Source organism: Amia ocellicauda, chromosome 8 (genome assembly GCF_036373705.1).
Source record: "Amia ocellicauda isolate fAmiCal2 chromosome 8, fAmiCal2.hap1, whole genome shotgun sequence".
Classification (NCBI taxonomy): Eukaryota; Metazoa; Chordata; class Actinopteri; order Amiiformes; family Amiidae; genus Amia; species Amia ocellicauda.
The window spans coordinates 12,730,497-12,743,252 of record NC_089857.1 but is presented as its reverse complement, the minus strand read 5'-3'; the positions used below and the strand labels follow the sequence as shown (position 1 = coordinate 12,743,252).

General features: G+C 38.3%; 1 protein-coding gene across 2 annotated transcripts in view; it reads left to right on the top strand.

Annotated features, from left to right (window-relative positions):
• The window catches only part of arl15a (ADP-ribosylation factor-like 15a), a 141,198-nt gene extending 131,115 nt beyond the window's left edge, over window positions 1-10,083 (top strand). For both annotated transcript variants that reach the window (XM_066712068.1, XM_066712069.1), the window contains exon 5: window positions 8,083-10,083. In XM_066712068.1, the coding sequence (XP_066568165.1) occupies window positions 8,083-8,235 (153 nt within the window). In that variant the 3' untranslated portion in view covers window positions 8,236-10,083. The remainder of the gene's footprint in view (window positions 1-8,082) is intronic.
• The last annotated feature ends 2,673 nt before the right edge of the window (window positions 10,084-12,756 follow it).

The window sequence follows — 12,756 nt, the reverse complement described above, 5'->3', positions numbered from 1 at the left end:
AGATTTTTTTTAGATTGGTGGTGGAGGCGTAATATTTTCTATCCACAATCTTGTGCAGAACTAGTCCACTGTTTTATACCATGAACTGCTCCATCTCTCCAATGGATTGTAGATTTATAATGAGGAAGTCTTAATGTTTTGGATATACAGAAGTAGTAAATGAAAAGAGTATAAATCTGTGAGTATAACTTCAGTTAACCTAAATATATACAAGCTACATCAATATGTCAGTTTCGTCTTTACTTTTCTTGTTAAACTGTTCTAATTTATGTATGTTTATGTAAACGTCAGCGGCATAAATAGACAAGTCTGTGTAATTCCCTCCTTCTGTACTCATGTTTCAATTTCGCTAGCTCTATCTGTTGTTCTGTTTTTTCTGTATTCCCAGAGAGAACACAATATAATTAGAAAGACATAATAGTACATCAAATGTTTTTAGTTTTTTTTTCCATCTCTGTGCCCTTCAGACAGAGAGCAGTACTTAAAAAGCTGAATTTGACACAGGTCAGATACTACAGATAGAAAATATAACATTTGCTATGAAAGAGTGGGATCTGGGATGAAACTTAGTAACTCCTCTGTCAGATAGTTGGAAAATCAGAAAAAAAACAAAAAAAAACATTCTCATATTTCTAATGGGTTTATTGAATGATGCCCAACCTGCAATGAAGTATAATCTAATGCTAGCCTAAAGGAAGATGTCAGTGTTTCAAGATTGATTCTGTGGGCAAATGTTTTTTGTTTTTGTTTTTTTCAGCTGTAATGTATGTTTAGAGAAGGTTTCTGTCTCTGGCTTTAGGCGATAGACTCTTAAATTGAACATTTCCCGTTTTTTTTCCTGTTGGAAGCTTATTTTGGTGACAGTAGCAAATCTTGTCTATGCTCTTTGTATTGAGGTGTACTTCTCTTCATATTTGACTTATCTGAAGTTAAAGCAGGTGCCGTTAACTAAGAGTCAAATCCACTCCACACCTCAGACTGAGCCAGAGGGATGGGAATTATAGGTTAACTATACAACATAAAAATGCACTGAAATGTGTTACCAAAAAAACCAAAACCGTTTCAAAAGCCTAAAGCAACCTTTTCTCCAAATTAATTTAAAAGTTATAAAACAGAAACACTTTTATGTATTTATTTTTGTATTATTGTTAGAATTTTTTCTGTATAACTCCTGTGGGATTTGTTGTGAGTGTGTTCATAGGAAACAAAGGCTGTGTGAAGAGCAGTGTTGTTAATTTTCCAATGAAGTACGAGGCAAGCACAAAATATTCAACATTCTCCTCTACTTATATGTATGTATTTATGTATTTGTTTATGTATTTATTCATTTATATGACTTTAGAATAACTCAAACTATACCCATTTGCATTCACCAATCTGGACAACCGAATATGCTTTTCTTCACGGTCGCCGCTGATCCGTGTCTGAAGAAGGATGGGCAAACCCTCCTCAGTAGTGCCCCAGTCTCTCAGTCCTCAGACTAGCAGAATGATACTGTGGCAAGTTGCGTTTCTTCCCCAGAGGCAAGACACCTCGGCAAGGTAGACCTCAGTCAGCTGCACAGTGGGAGATCTCCTCCACAGCTGGCCAGTGACACGGCCAGGATTGGAGTGGGAGAGCGCTGTACAGTGAGAGATGCATCTAGCCATCCGTAGTCTCCGATTACTAGGGTTGTAAACAAACTTAGGCTTATTGTGTCATTATGAGCGCAGTCTGAGGTCTGTCATTGGCGTTGTCCAGTCTACAAAGCACAAGAATCCTAAAAAGAGGATGACATTTATTCACCCAGATCATGAAAAGGATGATCCTTACTACCAGGAACAAAAAGTCCTGTAGTTCACGGTTCTGGATTAGAGCATCACCAACTGCCATGAAAACTACTGCAAGGTATCTCCATTCAGTCGGGGAAGGATTACTCCAAACCACAGACTATTCTGCCAAATTGGTGAGGATCCTCCATGCTTTTATTGTTAAACATTTTGCTGGTGCTTATGTGCCTCCACCAATTAATTTTCCTCTGAGCCTTATGTAGCACTTCTATACACTTTGGGTCTCTCTTTTTCAGACCCCCTTGTGTGTCTTTATATATTATAGTATATAAGTAGGTAGGTAAAAGGAGATCACTTGTTTTTCCCAAGCTGAAGGTCTTTATTTTTTGTGCTGAGACTGGTCTGTTTTTTTAATTTCAGTTTCTTATTCGTTATCTCTCTCTTTTTTACGGAACTGATATTGAATCCCAGTCCCCTGCACTCTGGCTCTGAACCCGGGGGGAACACAGACGCACAGTCTTCCCCTGAGACATGTTGTCAGACAGATAGCTTAGTTTTCTTTCAGCAGCTGAGAGGATGTTAATTGGAAGATGGACACAGTTCCCACTGCCCTACTGCTCAGTTCATCAGACGCCTGGGAAGCCACAGAGGTTACTGTCTGGCAGCCAGCTTACCACCCAGCAGCCAGCTCTGCTCCTCCTAGTCCCCTCTCATCAGTTTGTCCTATACATTGCATACCCAATATAAAACAGGAAAAAAAATGGACCACACACTATCGGACTCCTTTCAGTCATTTATCTCTGCATTAAAAAAAAAAAAAAAAAACTATTGCCTTTTACCTGATACGTTGATGATAATGTAGGTTTGTCTTTTTGTTATTGTGATGAAGACAGAGAGATTTAAATAATGTATATATAACCTCAATAACGTCTGCAGTGAGCCTAGCCGACCTTGCCTGACACAGACACACAGTCTGTAAATATCAGAGGCAATAGTGTTCAAAGACCAGCTGGGCGCACAACTGCACACACCCCTCTCCCTATGTTAAGCGGGCCTCTTTAGATTAGTGATGGTCAGAGATGGATGGCAAGGGAGGCATTTCGCTGCCTCAGCCGGGGACATCCTTGCACTATGCTGACGAAGAGGACCCACGTCTGTCAGGGTTTGAAATGACCCGATCTCTTTTTAATTAGCCACTCGAGGCTATGTGTTTGTATCACTTTCTTCTTAAGAAGCTTTTAACGAGGGTAGTTCCGACAGTAATTAATATTTTGTGTTATGTAAAGACTGCAATAAACAGCTTGCATTTAAAAATAAATCAATAATAAAAATAAAAAGTTTGATGGCACTTGGAACTGGAATGGTATGATCACTTAAGGGTTGTAGTCCCAGACAGGGGATTCGTTGGCAAGTTCTAGAAGCTTGGCTCAAAGAGTGTTTTGTATTATTTTTTTTGTAAATGGGAGGATGAACTCTGTCTCTTGAGGGCTGCTGTCTGTGTGACAATCAAAACCCCACACTGTTCTGCATAATTTGGCACAAGTACGTTTTGTTTTGTTTTTTCCTCCTCTCACTGAAGCCAGACTCTGGATCAAGATATAATCAAGGCAGTATACGTGCCCAATACTGTGGGAGAAGCTCCCAACAGACTGAGGCCAAGACGACTTAAATACATTGAGAGGGACAGAGCAAGGGTTTCAATAAATTACTGAACAATGTTGTTTTGGTTTTCTTGTTTCCTATTGTTTTCCCTGTGGTGTTGTCCTCATAGCAATGGCCAACGGTTAAAAAAATATACTGTAATACAATTTACCGGGGCAAATTCATTCGTTTCTTTCAGTGAACAAAATTGGTGTGAGTAAATGTGGTTGTGAAATAGCCTAATTCTTGGTCGGAGAACACCAGACCCCCTTCGTGGATCTTCAGATAATGCTTCACATTTGAAAACTCAATGAACAATGAAAGGGGATTGCAGGGTACACTATAGGTGGTCACCTCATGCCTAGTTAGGTGGCTGTGCTGCCCACTACCAAAGAGGACGCAATATTTTCCCATAAGGATTATAGTCCACAGTGTATAGAGCTGTCTGTCATGGTTATTACAACAAGAGTTAGATGCGGCTTTATTTTCTCAAGTTCTTGGTATTACTCTCCCTCAAAAACAGTGATTTCGCTTAGGGGGAACACACACACACACACACACACACACACACACACACACACACACACACAAACATGCCAGAGGATCACTTGCCACTGATGCTGCTTATCAGATACTTCACTTTGTTTTTAAATCTTTGTCACTGAGACGATTGGAGAATAAATGAATTATTTGGCAGACAGATGTCTGGGGCAGAAGGGCTACACGTGATGGGTTAGAGAGTAACTTTTGGAGATCAGTACACCTTTCACAGACATAATCAGCTTCCCGGCTAAACAAGTTCACGTATAGGCTCTCAATGACCTGGAAAAGGCTAGACTGGGTGACCTAGTGGTCCTTCGGAAAGCCATCTGGCCACTTCCTGAGGGGACTTACCACTGTCACACGAGGCTCTTAAGTAAACGTAAATGTACTTAAGAGGTAATCCCAAAGAAACTGTTTGGTTCACTGCAGTTAATAACTGGTTTGAGAGATTCCGGTGTTCGGCAGAGTTATGTTGTAAGCTGGAGATGCAAATGAGCTGCTTGTTTCTTTAATACGAAAATGCGGCTGCTGTCATTTTCAAGTCCATTTCTAATTCGACATCCCAAGCACACCATTTAATCCAGTCGCAGAATATTTGTTCTGTTCCGATTGGTGAAGGGAATCGTTTCAGCCCCGTGCCAGCTTTGTCTTTTTTTCCCCCCTCTCCTTTTCCCATGATGAAGACATCTGTATGTGATGAAGCGCTGGGAAAGGAGTGCTTGTAACAAGATGTTGTGCGCATGTGAATATAAATCGTGGCAGTGGCCCACGGTGTGAGCAGTAAAGACACAGGAAAATGTAACTCCTGTTTGGATTTCTCTGTTTGTTTTCACTCCAAACTGCATTGCTATGGTTAGGAGGCGTGTGCGTGTGTTCGGCGGGCGTCTTGCATGAGCGAGGGTAACAGTGAAGGTGTGATGGATAGGCTGTTCAACGAGGTAGTTTCCGTGTTTTGACAGATTGCCAGTGCAAGCCCTCAGACCTCCAGAAGAGGGCCTGACAGACAGCCGGGGAAACGAAGGTCTGCTGGGCTCATGTTACCCAGACAGATTTGTTAACAGTGTTTGGGTCTGCTCAGCTTTCCACAGACCCTCAGGCTAACACCACTGATGTGATTTAATCTGTCATTAAACCCCTGTAACACTATAATCAAGACACGGTTTAGAACTGAAGACTCCTTCAGAAGAAAGAGAAGTCTCTGGCCCTGATGCACGGCTGTGGCCCGGCAACATCCAGCGACATAAATCAGTGCATTTCATCGAGGGAGGAAGATGGCTTGGATGGATTGGAGGGCACTGACTGTGTTAAAGCCTAATTCCTTTATATTCTGTGGTGTTTGCAGGTTCGCTTAAATACTATATTAAAGTACACACAACCGGGCAGAGCTGGGGCCGGGATCCGCACCAACAGGCGGTTTTTCCTGTCTCTGCTGACAAATCAAATAATGAGTTTAATTTATAATGAATAAATGTGGCCCAGTAATGGATGGATAACTGTATTTTCTCTGACAGGCAGCAGTCTATAATCTTCCGAATACAAATTGCTTGTGATTACTATTGTGGAATCTGTGCAGGATTTTTGTAATTCTCTCATTTATTTCCAATGAACATTTATTTCCCCCCATTAATTTTTTTTTTTTTTTTTTTTAACTACTTTTCCCTTGAAACTGTGGTACAATGCAAAAGCAGAGCCAAATATACTTGGATCCCTTAAACTGCTCTCAAAATGACTTGGCTGCATATTTAACACAGTGCCTTTTTGTGTGAGAGTCTGTATGTGTGTTTGTGTGTGTGTGAGAGAGTATGTTTGTTTGTATATGTGTCTGTATATATACGTGCATGTGTGTGTGAGAGTGTGTATGCGTGTTTCTGTATGTGTGCGTGTGTGTGTAAGTTATTTTTGTGTGTGTGTCTGTACATTTGTGAGCAACGTGATATTAAGTTTCCTTATTTGACCATATTTGTGTTCCGTTCTGAGAGCTTTCTGAGTGATGGTGAGCCAGGTAAGGTGTTTGCTGGATGAAAGAATCTGAAATGTGTTTTTGTGAATTTTGGAAGTAATTTGGGTTACTCAGGGAAAGAACGTAACTGAAGAGGAATATAAATTAAGTCTGAGGGTAGCAGCTGGCAGAGCAATGGTGTGATTTGGCAGTTGAGGGGGAGGACATGCTGGGTGTGGTGATGGTGTCCCCGATATGCTGATAGCAATTTTTACCCTGGCTGTTGAAGGTCAAAGGGGAGAGTTCTCTGTCTGAGCCCAGTGTCAAAGGTGAAACTCCCCATAAATCAAGAACTCTTTGAGAAAGTGTGATGAAATATAGTCATAGTCTTGGTGGCTGGGTGCCATGCTCAGCAGAAATTTGGTTGATGTTTAAGTTCTGTCCTAAGTCTAAGGTCAAGGTTGACTACAGCCTGTGATGTCCCTCACACCACTGGGAGCGGCACTTAGAAACATCCCACTCCTCAGTGTCCCCGGCCTTGTTTCTCATTTATTATGATTTAATGCGTCTTATCTTACAAAAAAGGTCACAACGTGAAGGATACTTGATTTAATTTTGTGTTTTAAAACTACAGTATGTTTTATAGTCTTAATCTTTGTTCTGTGTTGTTTGATTTTGATTTTAAACACAACTACATTCTTAAACTTGTGTAAATACCTCACCGCTTAATGTTTCTCTCTTGTTTTCAGCAATGAATTAATGACTAAAGACCACTCATGTTATCAGTTGTAGATTAGATTAAACTAATTTATTCTTGCTTTTCTTTTGGTGTTGTTTTTTTATTGATTAACTAGACAGCCTTTTTATTATGGAATTTAAAAAAAATATATATATATATATAAAGTTTTGAACAGCCATTAAAAGATATTGGAATTCCTCCAGTCCTCATCTTTTCCTTAATTATTATATTGAGATTTATATATTTGAGAATTTGTTTTATGTTAATAAAAAAATAATGATTACATCTTTTCTGCATATTCTGGCCCATATTTTTTGTGTGGGTAAAATTCTGTCATGTTTTTTTTGTTTGTTTGCTCGTTTGTTTCTTTGATTCTTAGTTTAAATGTCATATATACGTAAACCTGCGTCACTCCAGAACTAATAACGACTGCATTTTATAGAGCCACAGTCATGTTACTCCAGCCTTTCTTTCTATTGAGGCTGGAGTCACAGCCCTGACTCTGCCTTTAGAAATAATACATGAAAAAATAAATTCAAAGATCACTTGATTTAAAAATTTGGCTAATGAACAGAGTTGATGTCATTACCGTCAGTGACAAAAGTGAATGAGCCAAGCAGTGCAGGCGTGTCACAGTGGCATTATATAGTATTTTACAGCTGCTTTAAGTGTACGGTTTGATTTCAATATCTCAGAAACAGAAATAAGGTTATTAGCACATAGTGAAATACACTCCTGCGGTACGTATCTGGAAAATTGCTCTCGTAACTCGGATTTAGACATGGTGAGACTCAGTGAACATAATATGGAATTACTGTGTTTTTTCTTCAGATGCATTTTATGCCACAGATGGTTTTGTTCTTCTCTCATTGTAATGAACTGCCAACACATTAAAATAAATCCAGCACTAAACTTGTACCAATACAGTTCTTATAATTGACTGTTAATAACACCGTCAAATGCCAGAATTCACATTAGGTTTTTTTTATATTTTATTTTATTTTTTAACTTTTTGTGTTATTCCTATTCCTCCTTTCTTCTCGTCAAGATTAGGTGTGAAGTTTCAGTCTTTCCTCATTGTAAATCCCCACTGAATTCATGATTTGATAACAATGTGTATAGTATGTCCAGGCAAAGTGTACGGATTATTTACTGTGTATGGAAAACTAATTGGAACAACAAGATTGCTTCAATCTTTCTGTTCATTGCGGTTCTGCTGGATAGTTTGATGCCTTTGGTCTCAGGGGTTGTCAGACCCATTTTTATTTCACAAACACAAGATTCATCACCAAGGATTGAGAGCACAAATGATCTGCCAAACTTGTCAGCAAATAAAACAATACACTGGCTTCATCAGCTTTATTGGTGCTGACATAAGTTTGGAAGGTGGTCTGCAACAACCGAAAAGGGAAATTGTTAAAAATGTACTTTTGTCTCTCCTTTTTCTCTAGATAAAGAAATATTTTGAACTGGAACCATTGGCATGGGGAAAACGATGGATACTTGAGCCCTGTTCGGTAGATAACATGGAAGCAGTGAAAGAAAGCTTCAGCCAGTTGATCAGTCTCCTGGAAGAGAAGGACTTGGAGCCCGGAAGAATATGAAAAAGAGCATAACCCCTGAAGAGAACAAAAATGCGACAAAACTAGAAACTGTGCTAACGATGTTGGTGTTTTCACTGTACTCTTGGTGTTACAGATCAGGAATATAGAAATGAACACTGACAACATATCTTCATGACAGAAAGTAGTCCAGTAACAAAGCAGTAAAGAACAAACAAGGGGAAAAAAGTAATTCAGACAAACATACTTCCTGTTTACCACTATTAGTGCCATCTTATTGAAACAATGTGGTAACATTCAAGCATAGGGCATTCTTTTGGATACGACAGTTGGCTCTTTGAATATACAGGTAGCTCAAATGCAAACTTGCACAATGCTACTGATTAGTCTGTATTATAATACATATGCCTGATTTATAGATTGGATCACAAGCATGGATGTCGAGTGCATTAGTAATTTATCTTGATAACAAGGAATGTTTTAGTTCTAGTCTAAGGCCTTACTTGATGTGTATAAAAATAAATACATTTCAGTGTCTTTAAAAAAAACGACAACCTCAGACTTATATTTTAAGGAGGAAACCCACCAAACGCAGCTGGCATTATATGGATCTGGATGGGTCAGATCTGAAACCTAACAAACTCATATTTAAGAGAAAATCGCAGTCATTTAGAAAAGAGATCTCTATATATTACCAAAAGATAAATATCTTGATATGCATGCAACAGCATTGAAGGCAGAGCATGAACTATCTGAAATGTTACAGATTAAAGGAAAAAAAGAGTAAAGAATAGGTTTACCCTTGAAAGTAAGTGGAGTTAGGGATCCTCATTCTCAGCCAATGAAATGTGTGTGTCTGTGTGTTGTAGATAGGAATTAGCTGGATCTTCGAAGTCTGAAAAAGTAATTAACTGGTCTGTTTTTTCTTGTGTTGTTTTGTTTTATCCATGGAACAGGTTGGTGGTATAGCGTTTTCTTCTTCATTGTGGTAAATTCTCTTCTGTTCACCTATAATGGAGCATTTAACTTAAGTGAAAGACCAAAATAATAAATGTAAATGTAAAGTCCTACATTGATTTAAGTCTGTACAATTTATGCTGGGCTCCGGATCTGTGTTCTGTTTTGTTTTGGTATTTAGAAGCACATAATCTTCTAAAGAAATTGTCTTTTAGCTCAAGTATTAAGACTCTGTGGTATGTGAGCTTTAGCATTTGGTTCAATTCCTTCGCCCCCACCCCCCCAAACCCCATGCCATTTTGTTGTTGATGGCAGAATAAAAACACTATCAATCATCAGCCACAACAGCTGTTTTTGACATGTCCCTGTCTGACGCCTAACGCCTTCCAACTGTCAGAGAGGTCCCCTCCCAGTCTACCACCTCTGTGCTGCTGCTGCCCTTCATGGTCACTCCTTGCTTGTACTATAAGAATTTGCATTGGTATTTGCAAATCCTGCCCCTACAACTCTTAATTTAGTTTCTTTATGCCCTCCTCCATCTTCCCATCCGTTAATGTGCCACAGGTGTCTCCGAGTGTAGTGTAGAACTCTTTTAATACATTCTGTGATGCTTTCTTTAACTTCTTTTTAGAGTACGCTTGGTGCATTTCATTGTATTTATAGAATCTACCAAATTTTTATACCCTATTAGCCAATTCAGCTGCCTTTTTTGTAATTCATTTATAATATCAGAACTTTGTACATTTATTACAGGTAGTCTTGTTAGGTGAATGGGCATAAGCCTGTGTTTGTATTGGAAACAAATAAAATCTATATTTAGCAGTTAACTCATTTGGGTGGGTAACCACCAGTCATTCACAAGTTATACTGTGTATATGTGTGATTTATACATGATTTCCACTGTCCAATAATGACAATAAAGGCTGAATAGAGGAGGTGTGTCTGTGCTGTCTGTTTTAGACTGTTTCATGTGGGCTAACGATGCCAAATTAAGACTTAAATACTTTTTGAATTTATACATCCAGACCAGTATGAGTAAAAGTAATTTTGACTGGTTTCATGCATGCACTTTTTCCATGGTTGCATCAATGTTTACTACACCTCTCCTTGCTTTACCATGATTTTCACTTTGCTCTCCTCGAGTTTACTGTGGATTGTACCATGGTATTCTACAGTACACTTTTAAAAAGCCAGTCCACAAAGACACAAATTAGACACATCTTCAGTTTACAAAACCAAGGAAAAAAAAAAAAAAACACAGCTCGATTTAGATGATTTATTTCCTGGATCCATTTGGATGTTCCAGTTGAAAGTGCAGTTGCCAGCTGGATTTGCCATGTCTCTGCAAACACAGCAGGAGTTTCACTGGGAATCTGAACTGCAGCATCTCTTCTGCATCTTTAACAGTTCAATTGGAAGACTCATTGTTTTGTAATGCAAGCCCCAGGTCTGATGTACAAGAAACATACCTACAGTAGGTGTTATCTGGTTAGTTATAACACAATAAACAACCAGCAAACTGTGGAATATATTCACCCAATCTGGACAATCGCTCACTAAGCTACATTTTAATGAGACACCAGTGTAGCAGCTCTGATAACTTTATTAAATACCTGAAGAAACCAAACACAAAATGCATACCAAATTTTTATACGAGACCGACTGTGTTTCAAACCACCTTTACAAAATGTAGAAATCAGATATTGCCAGGGGATTCGGCAAGTATTTACTTGCATGGTGAAAAATGTTTACCTCAGAATCCAGCACATCCCAAAGTGTGCAGAATTGAGCTCAGCAGCACAATTCGACAGTCTTTTATTAATGGAAGGCAGATTCGGGAGACGTGTATTTGTACATATAGAGATTTAAACCACTGGCTTCTATTGGCTCCACTGATTTCTATGGAGTGTTTCAGCTGGACTGAAATGCTACTCAACAAGCTCTGGAAGTATTGTTCTAAACAATATTTATTCAATTAAATGATTTGCCAATTAACACGTTTTGAGATTAAAGCAAAAGTTAGATCCACCATCTAATTGCAAATTATAAACCTGTTCAAAATTATGCCTTTGGTTTTCATCAAAGACTTAATTCTACGAAGAGAAAAAAATGCAATCAAATACTGGTGTATAATTTGCAATAAGCAGAGCGCTCAAAGTTTTGATTTAAACTCAGAGATTGTTTCAAGTGAAGGGTGTGAATAGTTCTGACTATAATTATTGATATTCATTTACTAGCTAATTATGTAATTTGTTTTTAATGTAGTTATCCCTCTTCTTTCTTCCCTGTTCCATGGCCTTCTGAAGTATGTATTTTAACAAGTTATCACAGTGAATGTGTGCCAAAGCATGCAGTATATACACATCATTCGGCAATCTAACATTTCTCCTTCTTTTTTTTCTTTTTGCTGAGCTATCCAGCCAAAATACTTGAATTATAATGGAAAAACCATGATTATAAAAGTAGCTAATAGTTCAACCCCCAAAAGACCATGACCATGTGTGGATTTTTTAGTATTTATGAACTATCAAGTCTCCAGTGTATTTTTTAAGATTATTTTTTAAGCATTGCATTACTGAGAAGATGACAAAAAAAATCACACAATTTTTTTTCATGAGAATAAGCTGAAATCTTGCTCGATTATATTTCATCAATTTGAACAGTTGTTTTTTTTCTTCCGTTTTCTCAATTTTATTACATTTGATCTGGGTGGATTTTATAAAGCCATACTTTGTTTTCAATACCCAGAGATAAACTTCCTAGCGTAGTGGTGTTATTATTTATCTATATCTACAGTTCTGATGTGTTATAGTTCAGTGGTGGTGGTGGCTGTTCCTGGAGAGCACCAATCCTGTCCTGTAGTTTTCTCTAATTCATCAAGCGCTGAATACCTTCAATACATGAGGACCAAGAGTGCTTGGCCCTGTTATCTTTCCTTGACACAACAGAAGATTGACAGTGATGTGAGAAAATGTAGATGTATTTTTCCTCATCAGGTTTAATTTGGTAAAATCAATCTAATATAATCAAATGTATGCTGTTAAAATATATTGTGATGGTGGAAATACATTTTAAACAGAGAAAGCAGGTTTTGAGAAGGGGAGTGGTTGTGTCAACATAGGTGGGAAAGTGTGGGATGGGAAGACATGCTGCCCTGTGTTTCTGTAGCATCAGTTTTCCTTGTTTTTGTTTTTTGTTTCTTTCTTAAACTATATAACTACAAATGTAAATACTTTTCAATTATGTACAAATACTGAGGGAGTGCTTATGGACACTGCCTTAACAAAGGCTTGAGAATGGTCATTGTTTGTTCACTAGGGGGAGGATTTTTTTTTACTTTGCTTTGCATATTACAAACTGTAATATAAAAGATACACGGACGTCCAGGACTAGAATCAATGAAAAGGGATTCCACGGACTGCAATGCTACTAAACAGGAAGTCACCAGAAAGGGTTTGACTTGAAATTCATTTCCATTGTTGACCTGGACACTGTTGATCACGAGTGTTTCGTTTCTCTTGATACACTCCCTGATATTGATTTGTACTATCTATTTGTACCACTATCTAGAAGACCGTTTTTTTACTGTAATCACTGATCATTCTT